General features: G+C 42.2%; 1 protein-coding gene across 7 annotated transcripts; it reads right to left on the bottom strand.

Annotated features, from left to right (window-relative positions):
- Positions 1-4921: 4921 nt before the first annotated feature.
- Positions 4922-18343, bottom strand: CDC6 (cell division cycle 6). Of its 7 annotated transcripts, none has more exons than XM_072646345.1 (12): positions 18195-18343; positions 17425-17589; positions 15197-15478; positions 14868-15067; positions 14479-14654; positions 13738-13844; positions 12858-12997; positions 12274-12374; positions 11163-11227; positions 6856-7067; positions 5925-6065; positions 4922-5561 (listed from the first exon to the last, which is right to left on the bottom strand). In XM_072646345.1, exons 2-12 carry the CDS (start codon positions 17567-17569, stop codon positions 5472-5474), a joined length of 1659 nt encoding a protein of 552 aa, XP_072502446.1. In that variant the 5' UTR covers positions 17570-17589; positions 18195-18343; the 3' UTR covers positions 4922-5471. The 7 variants fall into 7 exon arrangements, with proteins under 7 accessions (XP_072502446.1, XP_072502449.1, XP_072502444.1 ...); XM_072646348.1 differs by having other exon boundaries at positions 5925-5986; XM_072646343.1 differs by having other exon boundaries at positions 18200-18343.
- Between the last annotated feature and the right edge of the window lie 775 nt (positions 18344-19118).

Here is a 19118-nt window from a genome sequence, read left to right as displayed (position 1 = left end):
CCTAAAGCCCATGCTCTAACTCACGTTCTCCCCGCCCTCCTTTGCCAGCCCTGGCTAGATCAGTGGGTACACAAAGCTGGAGCCTGATGTTTCTTTAGGGGGGAGAGTTGAGTCACAGGTGGGGCACCTCCACACACACTACCACGGGGGTGGAGTGGCCTTCACCTTCCAGCCCCTTCTATAGGAACTGGGGTGAGCAGACAAGGCCTTTCTTGCTTTGAAGTAAACAGGACTTTGATGGCAACAAACATCCGAAATCTCGTCTATTCCTCTCATTTTACAGATAAGAAAAGCGGTCCAGAGGAGGTGGCTTGTCCGAGATCGTGGAGTTCCCAGAGTTAAGATTTGAACCCAGGTTCTGTGACTCCAAATCCAATGCTTCCTTGACCCTGGGCTAACTTTGGACAGTTTGGAGAGAAGAGGAGTAGAATTTAAGGGGTGGGTTGCTTTTACTCCCAGGCAGAACTATGTAGACATCCCTGCTCCCTCCCAACCCTTCACTAATGCTCCTCTGCCTTATCAATTAATTATATACCTAGGAATCTTTGAGACCACTGAGGGAAACTGGAACCTGATTTCTAATACAGGGGAGACAAGGATGGCTTCAGAGTTGTTGCCAGAAACTAAGGATCTATGATAAGGAACAAAGAAAAGTGTGGGTTAAGATAGGATTCAGTTATTTGGAGGAACACTGAACCTTTGAGACAACAATCTCACCAACCTCATCCCACTGACACACATTTGGTCTATACTGCCAGAGAGCAATAGCTTTAGAAAGGAGGATTTTTTTGGGGGGGTTACATGACTTTCATAGGCACCCTTTTAGAAAAGAAGGGTGGGGAACAGATCACTTGGCAAATTAGATCAACATCAAGATTACCAATCATCCTAAGAATCTTAGAAAGTTCAGGCTGGGACAGAGGAGAGGGGCCAGATAGGTAAGAGGGACAGAGCAGGGTAAGAAGGAGCCCCAGCTGGCGGGTTGGTAGCATTTTGTAAGTAGACTTGCACAGTTCTCTTCAGCTTAGAAAAGCTGTTGGCAGGAGAACAGGGAAAGTGTCATGGGGTGGAGGGCCAGGGGAGCCCAGGGACAGATTTCAGTGAGGGAGAGGGCGTGGACCTTTCCTTGAGAGGAGAGGAACTTCAGTGAAGCCTGTAGGGCCCAGACACCTCCCACCACTAAGAGAAGCCAAGTGAAGAAAGAAGGAAAGGCAGGCAGGGTGGAGATGAAGACCCTGGGGTGGAACCAGCCAGGGTGATCTGGGGCCAAACCTTTCACCCTGATGCACCTCAGTCCTCCCCAAGCTGTAAAACGAAGCTTATAGTCCTTCCCAGGAAGTTAATAAGTATTTACAAAAGGGCTTGGAGATCCTCAGATCTCAAAATGGGCCACCGCTGTTGTGAGTCCAGTAAAGGAGGCTGTGAATATGTGTTGGAGTAGGGGTGGGGGAATGGACTAATGCCCTGCAAAATAAGGACAAAGCCAAGTTTAGGGAAAAGTACAACCCTCAGCCACAGGATATCCTTGTGCCCAGAAATGGAGGTCACCCCCCACTCCCCACCAACCACCAGAGGCTGGCCCCAGCTGGTTATAGGCATGGCCCAGACCAGCAGCTGGTCTTCGTTAACTCCAGCTTTTTTTCCACCCCCCACTGGTAGCCCACAGCTTCTGCAGTCCTAGGCTGAGAAGGGGTTGCCCAAACCCGACCTTGCAGCTGGCTCTAGAGTTGGGGGTACTGTACCAATGGCCAAGTGGTTGAGAGGGTCAGAGCAGAAGTCCATCTCTTTCATAAGGAATAGGGAGATGGGAAGGGAGTAAGGGGGTGAAAGGGTGGAGGTGGGGGAATTTAGGGCAAACAGCAAGCAGTGAAGTCAGCTGGATTTAAGCCCAGAAACCCCCATACCCTGGGGCCAAGTCTTACTCTTTACTCTAAGCTCTAGTCTTGGCCAGGCACCAAACTGCAGGGAAGGCCCCGGCTGCCCCCTTCCGCCTCCTTGCCTCCCTATCCACCCCCCCTTATTAAATACACATTTTATCTCTCAGCATCTTCATTATCTTAACTGAAGGAGACAAGCAGTGTATGGCAGCAGTAGAGAGCATCAGGGGAGGGGGGGGCACAGTGGCGCACCCTTGTTAGAAAGTGCTGATCTAGCTCTTTCAGGCTGTGTGGGAAACAGAGGCGAGATCAAAGGGATTGAGGCTGATTCAGAACTCAATTAGTGCTTTTTAAAAAGGGAGCTTTCTCTCTCCTCCTGCTAGTAGTCAAACTGCCTTCACCCAGGCCCCCTGCATCCAATTAGCTTCTACAGCCAGTACCCTGGGGCTAGGGCTAAAAAACAGTGGGGAGACAGCCACAGGAGTAGGCTCCCACCACCACTCTTTTAGTATCACTGTTTGAAAACTCACAGAAATTGAGGGTATCTTGATTATGGTATATTTTGGAGGGCAGAATAGGCAGTATGGCAGGATAACTTGACAACCTCCTCCAAAAAGGTGAAAAAAGGAAAGATAAGAGGGATAGTTGGCAACTCCCACCCTCTGGGTATACCAGTCACAAGACTTCAGCCTCTACCCAACCCAAGAGGCCCTTTCTATAACAGCAGAGGCTTCAGAAAGAAGAGCAACATGGAGGTAGCCTGAAGCAAAACACTAAATCAGAGAGGATAGGAACACATCTGTGAGGCCAATAAACGCTCCACAAACCATGCCAAGACACATTTTGAAAGACTAAGCACCCTCCTTGTGCCGGGGCCCAGGGGAAGCCAGTTCACTGCTATAGTGCAAAGGTACCAGTAACATTCACATTTCTCACATATAAGCCAGGTCTCTCCTCAAAATGGAGAGGTGGCACCTTTGCTTGACTCAAGGATGCTTCTCATCTACAGTCAAACAGAATGCCATCAGAAGGAATAAAAAAACCTAACTTTTCCTTTCTCAACTCTCACTAGTATTTTAAAAGGGTACTCAAGGAAAAGAATTAGTAGGCAAGAGAGCAGGGCTTTGATAACTTTGATCTCTATATTCCCTAGACCTTAATGGCTCTCTTGCCAGGTATCTGGCACATGTAAATCCTTATTGAGTGAGCCAGAAATGCTTAGGCAAAACTGGTTCACATTAACACCACTGCACCTATATTCTTCCACCAGCAAAAACTAAGGGATTCAATGCTGTAACCAAAACCGGAAGGAAGGAAAGATGGGGGAAATTCACCCGGTACAAATTAAGCAGGTATAACCACACACACACACACACACACACACACAAATGTAGGTCAGCATCTCTGCCATCACCTTGTACAGGAATAAGCCATCATCCTGCCAAACACTGGCCACCACTAAAAATCCCACTACCTTCAATAGCTCCCATGACTATAGTTAGAAAAGCCAGCAAGGAAAGGACTTTCTTCCTCTACTCAATTTGCTCACCGGCTGTCTGAGTTACACTTAAGACTTCTCTGACAAACACACATCAGCTTCTGTTCCCACAAGAGCAGCTGAAGCCAAGCTGGGACTCTCAGTCTGCTTTACGCATCATTGACAGAACCAACCCTGTTCCAATTGCTGGATTCTTAAGAGCAGCAATGACCTAGAAATTGATTGGGGGTGGGGTGGGGTGAGTAGGTTTAAAAGGAAGGAAAGTAACAAATCAATGCATATATAGATAGCCCTATATCCTAATATGAGGGGGAAAGGGAAAAAAGGTAGATTAAAAAATTTAGTCCTTTTTAATCTGCAAATGTGGTCTTGGCTGGAAGTCACAGAGGATACATGGAAGTCCCACTGTGAGTCAAGCCATGTTCCTGACTTGAGCCCCACAGTTAAGAGGAAGGCGCCAAGCCTCAAACACAATGTGGTAGGGAGGCTGCTCCTTTTTGGGCAGAATCCTACTGTGGACACAGAACAGACAGCAGCTGCCCACAGTGTGGAAACAAACTGTAAAGCAGTCATGTCTCTTAAGGCTGCAGCAACCAATAAAATGTAATTTAAATCAAGGCTCGCATCTGTTCCCAATCCCATTCAGTCTCTGCTTTCCATCAGCCCTCGGACAATCTTTGCAATTATTCCTGTTAACCCTTAGAACCCTGGGTAGGATCCAACCTTTAAGGCTGAAACTAAGTATTCACTACTACCATTTACCTTCACACAGAAGATCTCAACGCAGGTGTGTGGGGAAAGGGAATGGTATTTAAACTCCTATCTACAGAATAACTTTTACAACATTACACCATGGATGTAGTCTTCATTTCACAGAGAGCTCTCTGTGCTCTCCTTCCATGCCATACCACCTGTAACATGGATCACATTGCAGGGATAGAGCAGGCAGGATGAATGAAACAGAGGCCAACAGATCATTTGTACCTATATCAAGTTCCCAGCCTAGATTCTCTGTGTCAAGAGGAAGGTAGGAGACACAGCAGAAGTACCTAGGTATCACCCAAGTAGGAATAAAAACACTTTAGACTCAGTCCTGTCTTCAATCTATCGATACTCCCCCCCACCCCCACTCTCTCTCTCTCTCTCTTTAAAACATTTGTTTGAGATACAGGAACATTTTAAAATCTCAGTTGAACAAAAACTTCAAGGACACATTTACTCCCTCAAAAGCCCACCTTTTGAGCCCCATCAGCGTTGTAATGGTGCCCTCTGGTGTACAGACCTATACTTTGGCTCAGAGGTTCCAGTAGTTCACTTGAAACCATACCAGAAAAAAGGAAGAAACATTAAGTAACCATATGGAAGGATTTCAGAGGAGAGGAAAAAAGGTGGTTTAAAGAGAAATATAAATTCACATAAAGTCAGCATAAAGCAAGTAGCTTCTGATGCCTGAGGGGGGGATTGAAGAGCAGGATTTTCAGCCATAAATTCAAGAAACTTGAACACTGGATAAATGAACTGCTTAAAAAGAAACACACGACAAATATTATAAAGCTCAATAAATATATCCCTATATATAGTTAAAACATTCTTTCTCTCAATCTTGGAACTGCTCAATAATATCAATGGATCTTAAATGGCATAAGGAATGAGTCTTCATAACATGAACAAAGCAGCACTTCAAAAGGAACTGGAGGCTTTGACCACGCTTCCCCCAAATCAACATGAACATGTAGGTTTTCTGGGTAGAGTTCTGTTGTTCTGGTCATACCAGTCCCCACAGTTCTCAGCTGCTTGACGAGTATTCACTTGGTAAGATATGTGGAATAAACATACACAACAGCTGGAGATAGCACCTCTCTTAGCCACATGCTTTTTTTTTTTAACCTTAATGAGCCAAAATAATGGGACCTAAAGATGTTTTGGTTCTACAGTCATGACAGCACATCTCTTATGAAAATAAATTCATCTAGTTCAAGTAAAAACAGGTCACTTTTCTGGAACCAAAGGATAGAGTGCATAAAGTAGCATATCGCCACAGTTGTAAGATCCTGTAAAATGCCATGGGGAAACTTGAGGTAAAAGCCTGGCTGGATCTAAGGCAATCCATTTGCTAAAATAGTCCCAATTAAGACTCTGTCCTTCAGTGCATGCTCCATCTCCTTTTCTTCAATTTTCAGAGACACCTGGAAAAAAAAAAAAAGGATTCCTTGTTGTAGAATTCAAGAAAAGCAAAGACGGTAACAAGGGAGTAGCATATGTTATGTGAAGTGAGATTTCTGCCATGTTATGCTTTTCTCAAAGGAGGAAAGCAGACCATTAGCCCTGCTTCCCTTGATTTCCTATGTTGGCTTCTGCTAGATGTTTCCCCCTCCCTCAATTCCCAATCATCACAGATGAGATCTAACATTTAAGCAAACCCACACACAACCATAGACAGATTTTAAATTGTAACTTAAGCAAAATATAAGGTAGTCACAAAACCTTCTCAGAAAGGGCAACTAAGACCATCAGCAAGAAAGACTTAGCTCTCCAGGGACAAATGGTACCTTTGTGAGTCGAGTTTCCTTGCTTTTCTTCAATCCTAAAATGCCCCTGGTCTCCAAAAGCCCTGAAAGTGACAAACACTCTGACTGATCCACTGCTGCCACCTGCTGTTTTCGACAGACTTTGCTATAGGCTTCATATAACTGAGAGGAAACAAGGAAAAACATTCTGCTTAAAAAAATCATATATCAATAACTTAAGAGTTTTGTTAAAGTATCTGTGTAAAGTCATGTAGAGAAAGTACTGCACAAAATAGGATAAAAAAGTTGATTCCCAAGGGATTCTTGAGGCAAACGGCTTCCACATCCAGAGAAAGAACTATGGAATTGGATTGCAGAATGAAGCAGACTATTTTCTTTTGTTTAAAAAAAAAAAAAGATTTCTAGACAAAAAATGAAAAAGCCCTTAGAAATGAAGGTCATGTTTCTTAATTTTGTGCCACAGTAGATAGATTTCAAGAAATTCATGAACCACCTCTGACATATACTGTCTGTGTAGGGGCAAAGCTACATTATTTCAGTGTCCTGGACAATTTTTTAAAAATAAATTGCAGATAAACATTTGCCAAAAGAAACAAAAATTAAAATTAAAAAAAAAAAGATGGACATCTCAAGTTCCCCAATGGTACTCAAGTACTGGAGAAAAGAATTAGAAATGAAAAAAAGATCACTGAAAAACTCTCTTCCTTAACTCCAGGGGAAATAAAGTCAGCTAGCTTCAAGCTATAGTCAGAACACAGTTACCTGCATAAAAATCAACAGATTACTTTTTCAAATACTTGTGTGTGCAATAAACCACTTTAGATTTCCATATAACTAGGAAGAACACATCGAATTCAAAATAGTAGCTCTGTCTTACTATTTTCCCAAAAGCCTAGAAATTCCCATCCCACCTCCACCCATCCTCAGCTTTATTGCATCCTTTCTTATTTACCTTCCCCAGGGTGACCTCTTTGGCTTTCAGTTGTCTGGTCAAGAGCAACAGGGAACAAACCAGAATCTTCTGTTGAAGAGGAAAGGAATCTTGAGCTCCTTCTTGGCTCAAGGCCATTCTGCTGCCATAAATGTCTGAGATGACCTGGGATATATGAATAAGACCAACCTGCTTGGGAATTAGAGACTGGGATGATGACTTAGCAGATTTACCTGAAAAGTAAATTAAACAATTCAGTTAAAATTTTACAAACATTGAAGAGCCTATCATATGTCATACACTGGGGATACGTACAAAGACAAAAAATACACACATACACATAAACACACACACCAAGTTCCTGTTCTGAAGGAGCTCACAAGTATACAGCTAAGTAAATACAAAGGAATCTCAGGAGAGAGGGGGACCAGGAAAGGGAATATATTCCAGGCACAGGGGACCAGCAAGGGAAAGGCATGGAGATAAGGCACAGAATGTTGACTTCAGGAGAACAGCTAGCAGGCCAATTTGGCTAGAATGTAAAGAGAATGATATGAAAGGCAGGTTAAGAGCTAGATTGTGGAGTGTTAAATGTCAGGAATCTACATTATATATAACAGACCTTTATTCAAGTTTGAGTAGGAAAATCATAGTCAGAAATATTAATTTAGCAGCTATGTGGAGCATTAAGAGAAGGAAAGAGACTAGAAGAAGCTATTACAATAGTCCAGGTAAGAGGTAATTAAGGCATGAACTGCCTGTGTAGGAGTAGTGGCCTTCTGGGTAGACAGGAGGAGACAAATTCAAGGAATGTGGAGGCAGAACTGACAAGACTTGGCAATTGACTAAATATGGGTAATGAGAAAGAAGGAGAAGTCAAGGATGACTAAGAATGTGAATCTAGATAACTGGAAGGATGTTGTTACCCTCAATAGGAAGAGGAAAATTCAAATGAAAGACGGGTTTTGGTAAAAAATGTAATAATGTTTATTTTGGACTAGTTAAAATTTGAAATGCTAATGGCAAATGCAGGTGGAGCTAGCCAGTTGGTAATATGAGACGAGTTCAGGATGATTAGGGTTAGATATATAGATTTGCAAATCATATGCATAGAGATGAACTGATAAAATGAGATGAAAAGAGGAAGAACAAGATGAATGATGATCCAGAAATGGAAATTGGAGGAGTGGTTAGATAGGGAGGATTGAAAACTAAGAATGAATGATGATATAGAAGTGTTTTGAGGTATGGAGTAGGGCACCCCAGACTGATGGTCTCTATTGTCTCAGTGAAGTAGGAGGCAAGATTCTTAAGTAAGAAGGAGGGGAGGCGTAATTGAGAGGTGTTTTGAGGCATGGAGTAGGGTACCTCAAGACTGATTGTCTTTATTTTCTCAGTGAAGTAGGAGGCAAGATTCTTAAATGACAGAGATGGGAGGGATGGCATAAGGAAAGGAGGCCTAAGGAAAGAGAAGGCTTGGAAAAGCTACCATGAAAAAGGTCAAGAATTTTAAGAGAAATAATGCAAAAAGTGAGTAGAGAGGGTACCTAACAGTTTCACATATAAGATTTTTAAAAAGCCACTACGGAGTTTACGAAGGAAAATCAATCAAAACTGTTGTTTAGCAAGAGGCCCCAAATTAGTAAACAAATTTGTAGAAGACCTGTTACCATTTTTGCAGTACTTTTCCCCAGAGATATGCTAATATGAGTGAAGACAGATGTTAGTGACTCCAGGGTTGAGGTATGACTGGAGATAGGGCAAGAAGGCAAGGGATTCAAAGGCAGAAGACAGTATATAATTGAAATAGTCCATCAGAGTCAAGAATGTGAGAAGAGGAAAGTGAGACCATAGCAGGCAGAGCTGATAGACAAAAACAAGGAAAGGTGGAGGGAGTGGAAATGGCAGTGCTAAGATATGGGTAGGAGGTTAAAAGAGAGATTTTACATCTGGACCATGTAAATAGCAGTTATGATGTGATCAGAGGTATGGCTGAAGCAGAGCAAAGATAGAGGTCATAAGAATTGAGGAGGTAGACTGGGAGGTCAGGGTACATGAGAGAACATTGATGTGGATATATTAAAGTCTACTAGTATGAAGGCCAAAGCTGGACTATGAGACAGATACTGAACACTTTGAGAAAAGAGGGAGAAAGACCTGGAGGTCAGTACTACAACACGGATCTGGACTTTATATAGACAGATGGAATATAACGCAAAGAAACTGCTGAGTGCTGGTGGCAGGGTGGGATAATTTTTTAAAAAAGATTTAGCAAATGGTAGTAGGTTACAACCATAGTGTTTCAAGCAGATGTAGGCAGTGACAGGGCAGAGGTTTCACTATTCAGCTTAAGATCATGAGATTAAAGAAAAAATATTTTGAGTGGTAAGAGAATGGGAAATGCCCTGACTGTGACAAAAGCCACCCTTTTGGGTACAGTAGTGTGAAACCCAGTCCTGTGGAAATCATTTAATACTAGAGGAACAAAGCTAGCTGAAGACGGGGAAAGACTAGTCAGAGAACTGGAAATAAAGGAAAGGAGCAATTGCTCTGGGTGAAAAGAATTTCGGAGGCAAAAGTAGTCACTATTTAAGAGGTCACTCTATTTGAGAGTAAGGAGCGGCAATGATGTGAGTTCTTGTTCAGATAAGTACTGGAAGTGTCCCCAGTACTTGGAAATGATTAAGTAAGTGAATGTGAATAGCAAAGCTAATCAAGCCTGCATCATTCCCATTTTCCATCTTGATTTGCTTGCCCAAGCTGACCTACAATGAAGAAATAATTATGAAAACATCTGTGCCTATCATGCAAATGTCATCATCTTAAAATTTGAGTTTATATAGAGAAATGATCAAGAAACTGCTTCAGAACCATGGCAGTTGAGGGGGATCAAGCCCTCCCGTGTTTAGCCATGAGACGGAGGATGGATCTGTTCTGTAAAAAGCTTAACCTGAAATCTTTCAACTAAGAGGATTCTCCATTTTTTCCTCAACTTTCTTCTAATTTCATTGTAGAGACTGGGATGGTAAAGATCTAACTCAGAGCAGGTGATAGAAGTAAACAAAGATCACAGTCCAAATGTAACTATTGGAAATAAAATTTCACAGTGCCCAAAGGCCAAGAAAAAGGAACCAGGAGACCAACCCTACCGCTACCAGTGGTTTATTGTACAACCTTTGCAACTACCTTTACTCACAGATGCATCTACAAAATGAAAATTTCCCCAAAGCGAGAAAAAAAATAGGGAGCTAAAAAGGTAATATAAATTAATGTTTACAATATACATATGACCAAGTAAATATTAAAAAAAAAAAAAAAAGGAAGACAGTAAGTAATTACAAGGGAACAAATAGTTTGGGCCAGGGGATCAAAAGTCACATTTGCTCTAAGTAAAATTAGTCTCCTGGGGGCCACTGTCAAATTCAAAAAAATAATCAGTGAAGAAAAAAGCAGAAAATTTGAAAAGAGAAAAAAATGCATAAAATGATAACTACATATAATGGGATGTTGTAGAATACCATGCCCCACCGGTGACACTTTGTGGCATTAGTGTTACCCTTTGTTGCCTAGAGCTAGACCAGAAACTAAAAGTTTAACAGAAACATTTCAGAAATATTATCTATTCCCCCTTATTCCCAAGCAAAACTCATCGTTCTAAGAGAGATGAGTACAAAAGGAAAACAGAAGAAAAAGAAACAAGTAGTTCAAATTGTTCTGACACAGATGAACAATTTCAGAAACAAGGAACTGTGGTGTATAGGCACTCCTTATTTCACTTCTATCTCAGAAAGAAGGGAATGAAGGAGCCAGAAAGGCATTCAATATTATGATTTTAGTAATGATTTGCTCTAGTCCTCATTTTGCTGGACTAATATACTTACTGAACTTTCACCCTACTGGACTTGTTTAGCTTAAGTTATCCTAAGCTGAACTTAATTCCCTTTCTAACTTCCTACTCCCCTCCACAGTTATTGGCCTTTGCTCTCACACCTACATTAAGATACAAAATGTGCTCAGTTCAAGCCCACAGAAAAGCAAAACTGACCATATTGTCTGCCGTTTTCATTTCCAGAGTTTTGGAAGGCTATCCTAAGCATTTATGTAATACCCTGGGGGACTTACTTCCAGTAATGCATGAAATATAGTACTGGCAGGCAAGACTGCAATCAGGGTAGATGAAATTGACCAAAACACATACACACACAGACACACACACACACAAGCGGTATATTTCACTTTGCACATCATATCCTCTCTCCCACCTCTTTCCTCAGAAAAGTCAAGCTTTCAGTTAAGAAGGAAGGCAGCAGGGAAGATAAGCCACTTACATTCAGACAGTGGTTTGAGGACAGTCTGGTTTCTGACATCTGACTCTACAATTTCAACAGCTCTCCTGTAGGATAGATATTTCTAAAATTATTTTTTGCTGAGCCAAACCAAACACCACCAAATGTTTGAAAGTAAACCCTTTAACTGCAAGCAATGGGTTTTATATAATTTTTTAGAAGACAAAAACTGGGTTATGTCTCAGCTAACAGAGTCTTCACTAACCTGAAATAATTCAAGTACCAGGGAATGAGACACTTCAGCATTATGCAGTTCTCTCAGATGGCTGCCAAGTAGGTCATCATACATGAGGACAATGAGCCAACACTAGTGTTTTAAAAGCAAGTCAAAATGGGGAGAAAAGCAGCACTCCTTTCCTGCCCAAACCCTACAACCTTTACCCACAAGTTTGCTGATTAGGGGAGATGTTCAAATTCAGGACCATGCAATTTAGCACTATGAAGGACTTACTATTCCAATGCTCTCTCCAAAGTACTTTGACCACAGGAAATCATAAGCCAGACCTGTATCTCCTGTATGGCAGTGGGGGGAGCATAGACCAGTGGGCCCGCTCAGCAAGTATCATTTTAATGGACCCAGTGTCCCTACTGGGAAAGAAGTAATTTCATCAGCCAGCACAGAGGATCTCCCTGGCAGGAGGGAATGGGGGATGGGAAGAGAGAAAGTGGTCTAGGGTACAAGTGTGGGAGAGCACAAACTAGAGGAAAAGGGTACTCACAAAATCGAGTGAAGAAAAAAAAGTCTAAAGGCAAAGATGGTTCAGGTCCATAAATAAACCTGCTTGAGACCAGCTAATGGAAAAGTAAACTGGAGTCTTTTTTAATACAAATGTAATTAACCAATCTATAATCACCACAGGGAGTGCCAGCAACATCTCATTTGTTTCTCCCTCTGTAGGTAATGGACTGATAATGTTTCAGACATTAACACGGTCGAAATGCAGAGCTCCCCACTGAGAAACAAGTCCTCCTTTCCGAGCATAAAAAGTAGCAGAATGGAGCCTCTTAAGTCACATTCACTTGAGTTACAAGAGACAATTAACAGCATTTTTTTCTTTTTTTAATAAAAGTGGCCAACAGCACTATAAATTACCTGCAAACATCTAGTGCTTTTCGAGCATCTCCTGACACAGCAGAGATTTTTCTAGCACAGAACTGAATCGCAGCATTGTCCAGAACCTGATCACTGGATACCTTTAAATAAGACAAAGCACAAATCAGGCTCATCTCTCAATTCTAGGGCCCAGTTAAACAAATATTTTCATACTAAAATCTCAAACTGACAGGTCGTGCAGCGCATCCTACGAAATATTTTTTTCTAGTCAAAGGGAATAAGATTTCCAGAGAGCCAATGTTCACACATTTAACTTTTTCAGAAACAAAGAATACAAAATTTCATGGCATGAAAATAACAAAACAAAACATTCTTCTAAATGAGAAAGTTTTTCACAGATTCGATTTTTCAAGGTATAAATATGAGGGAAACATCTGACTGAATCCAATTTCCCCTCTCATTCATGAGCTTTCTTTTCACTATAACACAGAGCATGGTTTTAGAAAGCAAAGACTACAAACAACTTTAAAAAGAAATGTTTTATTAGATACCCCTAGTTTTTGTTACCCCCAAAGTACCCTGAATTTTGTCAAGAAAATAATGTGTAACAGACTGCTGCTCACCTGCTTAAGTCGATCCTGTAAGATGGTAGCTATCTGCTCTTTTGTGTAAGGTGGGAAGTTCACCAGCTGTGGCCTACACTTTGTTCTAGCTTGAAGTCTAGGTAGGATTCTATCGGTAAGATCCAGGGAATTAGCAATACCTGCAGAGGTTATAAAGGGCACCAGGTAAGCCACATAGTCACTTCCCAACCCTTGGAAAGCCTCAAGTTTTTATGCTAAATGCCATCTACTCTTCCACCCAAATATCCCAAGTGACAATTTCCCACTTGGTCTCTTGTACTTACTGAGCAAGATGGGGATTTCATCACCCTAAAGGAAATCATTTGCAGGGTAAGAGAAAAGACTACTGACACTCAATTATTTGCACTACTGGAAAAGATCATGTAATCCCCCAAATAATTTATGTTATCTCTGGAATGCAGTGTTACACATCATTTTTATGTAGCTTTAGCTCTTGATTATGGCTAGCTTAAGCTAACGTCAGTATTAAGTTGCCTTCTCAGAGCACCCTTTGGCAAGGCAGGGGCAGAAACAAACTAGAAGACAGAAGGCTCTGCCCCTTGGAATACTCCTGTTCCTCTGAGGTTCAAAGCAGATGCTCTATCTATTCTGTAAAGCCTGCCTTGATTCCTTAAGTTGTAGCATTCTCTTTCTTTTCTACCTTGTATTTGCTTCTCTGCATACAAACTATACCTTCTCCCCCACCTAGAGAACGGAAGCTTTCTGAGGGAAGGGACACCCTTGCTCTTGCTCTTTCTCTTCCAGTACTTAGTCCGTACTTATCCTCCAGTGTTAGTGTTTGTCTGATTATATATAAGAAATTAACGGCAGAGAACTCACAAATTCTTCAATTTAAAGGTGACAGACAATGAGGACTAACCAATCAACACCAGCCGGGAATTCCTCAGCCAGGGCCATTCAAACAGTGTGTATAACACATCCTGTCCTTTGCTGTCCAACTGATCCATTTCATCCAACACCAATAAGCTACATATACAAAAAAGAAATCAGTGTCTATGTTAATCTTTTAACAGAAACTTTTAATTGAGTCAAATCTCAAGCTATATGCATTTATTCAAGGCTAAGTTGTTTAGAGGAGCTCACAATGCCCTTCAATACAGTTACTAATGTAAAATTTTTTTTCTTCCCAAGAATAAGCAAAATCTAGAGTCTCTAAAGTAATTTTAATGTTTTGGGTTTTTTAGGCAATCAGGTTTAGGTGACCTGCCCTGGGTTACACAGTTGATAAGTGTCTGAGGCTGGATTTGAACTCAGGTCCCTCTGACTTCAGGGCTGGTGTGGTATCCACTGCACCACCTAATTACCCCAGTTTTAATGATTCTTGAAATTATCTTCCTCCTTATATATTGCATTTTTATTTTTTTCCTTCTTCCCTGCTGAGCTCCTACCCCTAAATTATTTCTTGTTCAATGCATGAATCACTTCTGAGGAAAAGGGATTTATAATTATAAAACTGTCATTACTATTTACTCAGACTTGGACACCATTCAAAGTTGAGCAACAGTAACCAGGAGAATACCCATCATGGAACACTAGGATGTGGGTATACAGAGAGATTTCCAGATTTATACAGAACAACCCAAACCCAGGTGATACTTACATCATGGGGGCCTTCTCTGAAGTCATATGCTTTTCCAGTTTCCTCATCAAGTCCTTCCCAGATGACTTGGATACTCTTTCCTGACAGATCTCCTGAGCAATAGCTGGGAATACAGCCTGGGAGGTCCTCAAGGACATGCAATTTAGCATTACAATTTTATTACCTTTCAGTTCTTCCTAGAAGTATGCAAACACAGGAAAATATCTTTAATATTAACTAGATAACCAATCAAACCAAAAAAAGGTCTGAGGTTTCAACAGCACTCAAGATAAAGAGAAAGTTGATGCCCTCTACTCATTTCTACTCCTTTAATCTTCAAAGTTCAAATGAGGTGATTACAAGGAATTGATGACTGGCATGAAGGTCATACCTTAAGACCCATTAAATACCTTGAGGTCCTGCAGAATTCGGTTTAAGCATGCTGTTTTGCCAGTTCCAGGAGCACCAGAAACATAAAGACTGCCAGCTTTTTCTCCACAGATGTGTTCCTTTAGGAAATGCCTGATGACATCCATCTCCTTCTCCCTGGCAGGCAGCCTATCTGGGACAGCTGTATTCAGGACCAGCTTTGTTTGTTGGTAACAAGTGCCTATTCCAGACGTAAAGAGACAATTAGATACAACAGAAGGTGACTGAGAAGACCCACTGGGTTTTATTCAGAGAAAGTCATCAGCCTTGTTTATGAGGCTGCACTAACAGCTGTCATATAGACACTAACCTTCTTGCTTGAATAGCCCAATACACACAGATTCTTTCTCTAGTGGGTAACTGTGCTCAGAATTCCTTGATCTCCCTTGACCATTTTGAACTGGAGAGAGTTCCTTGTCCTGATGGACTACTGCTAGGTCTCTTTTGCTAGGAGAACTAATTTTCAAATGATTATCAAATACTAGTCCACGCTTCTTAGAGGCAAATGGAAGAACAGGACCATTCTCTTTCTTACTCCGTTTTGAAGGTGAACAGGTAAGCATATGGGGAGTGTTGCATAGATTGTCATCTCCTGAAACACATATTAAGGCCAAAAGTCATTATGAAATTCAACAGTTATTAAGCCCTACTTATATGTTAAGGTATTAGGAACATAAAGAATAAAAAGAAAGATCAAAGAAAAAGGCAAAAAGAGCCATATGTAGAAAAATATTTATAGCAGTTCTTTTTATAGTAGTAAATAATTGGAAACTGAGGGAGTGCACACCCATCAATTTGCTGAACAAATTATAATATGTGAATGTAACGGAATACTACTGCGCTGTAAGAAATGACAAAGGGGACGATTTCAGAGAAACCTGGAAAGAATTTGCATCAGCTGATGAAAAGTGAGGTGAGTAGAACTAGAACAATTTATTAAATAGCAACAATATTATAAAGACAAACAACTTGGTATCTGAAATTCATATCAACACAATGACCAATCACCGTTCCAGAGGACTCCTGATGAAACATGCTGGTCAGCTCCTGAAAGGGAAGTGATGGACTCGGAATGTAGGTTAAGAAGAAAAAAAATTTTTTTTAAACATGGCCAGTGTAGGAATGTTTTTGCTTGACTATACATATTTGTAACTAGGGTTTTGTTCTCCTTGTTTTCTCAATGGGGGGTGGGGCCCACAGGAAGGGAGAGAAGGAAGATCTGCATTTGAAAATAAAACATAATTTCAAATAAAAACAGTAGAGCCTAAATTCCACTAGTACATGTACACAGAGAAGTAAATACAAAATGATCTGATAAGGAAGAAAGCACTAATAATTAGGGGAATCAAGCTTTGTGTAAAAAGTGGTACCTGGAAAGCTCAAGATTCTAAAAGGTGGAAGTAAAGTAGTAGGAAATGGCTTTGCAAAGGCACAGAGCTAAGAGGTAGAATCACTGAGTTTTGAAAACAACTAGTTGGCCAGTTTAATTGGAATGAAGAGTATCACATGATAACTCTGGGAAGGTAGGATGGAGTCAGATTGTGTTAGATTTCAAATTCGAGGCTGACAGATTTGTATTTTATCCTAAAGGCAACAGGGAATTACTTGCAGTGAATGGTAAATGGACCCCCAAAGCAATTTAAGGGATGTTCTGCCATCTGGTTCAAACCAGCAAGGGATGAATTTTCCACTTCATCGTCAGGACTTGCTAAAAAGCAGACTCAAAATCCATAGAAAAAAAATGAGAAATCACTACTTGGGAAACAGATTGTCTACCTCACCCTAAAGCTAAAAATGTTTTTAAGTAAGGCAGCTACGTGTCACAACCTGCCCCACCAGATGGCGCCAGTTCATCATCCTGTTTTAACACCCTATAGTAACCACCAAAAGGGATTATACAAAGTGCAAAAGTTGGTCGAGGCGGGGGCTATTCTCAAAGAAGTGTTTTCCTTAGGAAGAATCTACTTGTTCCTTTCCGTCATAATAATGGTTCAACCTCACAAGATTATTTAAAAGTGAAAAAAAAAACCGCAAGAGAAAGTGAGATACTGAGCATATCAGGGTTCAAGTATAACATTTGGTTTAAAATTTTATACAATAACAATATTGCAAAAAACAAGCAACTTTGAGAGACTTAAGAACTCTCAGCATCTAAACATGCCACCCTTATTCCAGAGGACTCAGGAAAAACATGATACCCACGGCCCGACAGAGGTGATTATCTTAAGATTTCAAAGAGATATACCCTTTTGGACAAGGTTAATGCAGGCTTTACTATATCCGTGTGTTACAAGGGCTTTGTTTTTCTTCCTTTTTCAGTTGGGTAGGGAAAGCTGGACATGGAGAAGGTAAACTTGTAATTAACTGAAAATTTTTCCTAATAAAAAACCCCGTCTAGTTCAGAACATGACCTCTGAAATCCCTTCTGGAAGTTTCGCAGACACTGAAGGGAAGCAGCTGAATTCTGGAAACTCCAGGAAAGACCTGCAGTAACAGAAGACGCGAAAAGGCACAGGGGGATCTCCCAGGCCTACTCACCCAGCCGTTTCCTGGGACTGAGAGGCAGCGTTGGGGCCTTCGGAGATCGGACGTCTCCGCCGCTTTTTCCTTGGCCTGACGTCTTAGACACTCTCTTCTTGGGAAAGTCAATGGAGGCCTGAGCCCGGGATCTGGTGGTGGGCATGACGGCCAATACACTCAGGGCTAGAAAGCAGACGGATTCAACATTTGACACGCGCCTGGGTGTGAGACGGTGTGGATGCAGACAAAAGGGAAAAAAGGAGCCTGCTCCGAGGAGCTTCTGTTCTACGAGGCGGAGGGCTCTCCAAGTGCAAGTCCTCAGGGGCCAGAGCTTTCCTAAGAATACTAGGATTTTTAATTTCTAATAGGGTGAACATACACAGACATACACGATCCAGATAAAAGCTATGTGGGGGAGGTCTTCAAGGATTTTTTGCGTATCAAAGGGTGCTGGGACCGGCTGGGAGACGCGACATTTAAACTGGTAAGTAAGCACCAGTCACAGCAGCTGGCACTTCCAGGGCGCTCTCAGGTTGGCGAAGGGCTTTACGAAGGGCAGGAGTCAGCTGAGGGGCTCTCCCCCTCACACACCCAGGCAGCCCGCTCTCCCCCAAGGCTTAGGGGCTCTTACTCGCCACTACCTCTGGGTGCGCCCGGCCCTAGGCCTCCGCCCGCGCCCCTGCCCCTCCAGAACTGTCGTCCTCCCTGCCGCCCCCAGGCCTGAGCAGGGACCCGAGTGCGGCCCACCTCCCGACGGCTCCGGCTCGTTGCCTTGGCAGCCTCCTCACCTCACCTCACGTAAGGTCAGCTCAGCTCCAACGCACACGGACTCCCGCCACACAGATCGGAGGGTCCTCCCGCAGCTCGCGCCAATTCCTCTCAGCTGAGTTTCCCGATTCCCGCCAGAGCCGGACCTCACCGCTAATTGGTCGGTGCCCTGAAGGGGGCGGGGAAAGGCCGCCTCACTCCGAGGCTCCCTTTCCCAGCCCCATGCCTACAACCGTTGAACCAATAGAAAACCCCCAAGTCTCCGGCGCCCCGCGAAGTCTCATCCCCTGGGCGGCTACCACAGCAACATCCGGCTTGTAAGCGGAAAGTCATGGACGAAAAAGAGACCGTAGGCTACGGCAGGCGGGAAGGGGCCGCAAAGGTCTTTGGGAATCGTAGTCTTAACTAGGACGCATACATGGTCTATTTTTCCCCCTAAAGCCAATTCACTGTTCGGTTTCTGAAGATTAAAGGATTTTCTTTTTAAGGAAATAGTACCTCAAAATGTGGGCATCAGTTTTTCTCACAGCACGAGAGAATGCGCACTTAAGATTTCAGTTTATCTTTTCTACAGCAAAAGCACAACTTCTTCCTCCTGGAAACCACAGATAATCTTTAACAAAAGGTCTCCTCTCTGCCTAAGGGAAGAAATGTAGGGATATATGGTTGGGCTTTCAGAAATGGCCCCACCTGGAGTCTCGGAGATAAGAGAGTCCCTTCCACTTTTAAGCAAAATTCAATTTTTCTCCCTTACAGAAAGGGGAGGGGGGGGAAGGGAGAGACTTCAACATCAATCTATACCAAACATCAGGGTGGTTGGGCAACTATTTAATTAGTCTTTTCTTCCTTAAGTATTGAGCTGTAATGGGTACAAATGAGTATGACCGAAATCCACAGGCCAACTCTGGAACACCCAAGGAACATCCCATACAGACCCATGGGTT

Source organism: Notamacropus eugenii, chromosome 2 (genome assembly GCF_028372415.1).
Source record: "Notamacropus eugenii isolate mMacEug1 chromosome 2, mMacEug1.pri_v2, whole genome shotgun sequence".
Lineage (NCBI taxonomy): Eukaryota > Metazoa > Chordata > Mammalia > Diprotodontia > Macropodidae > Notamacropus > Notamacropus eugenii.
The sequence above is the reverse complement of the archived record's forward strand: the minus strand, read 5'-3'. Positions and strand labels throughout refer to the sequence as shown.

Bases quoted from the DNA above. Each gene is read 5' to 3' on its own strand.
- CDC6 (XM_072646345.1), bottom strand. From the start codon at position 17,569: ATGCCCACCACCAGATCCCGGGCTCAGGCCTCCATTGACTTTCCCAAG. The intron at 14,655-14,867 runs GTATTTAATGGG...GCATACTTCTAG, and splicing joins GAATTCTGCAGGACCTCAAG to GAAGAACTGAAAGGTAATAA. The intron at 12,998-13,737 runs GTTAGTCCTCAT...TAACCTCTGCAG, and splicing joins TTCCCGGCTGGTGTTGATTG to GTATTGCTAATTCCCTGGAT.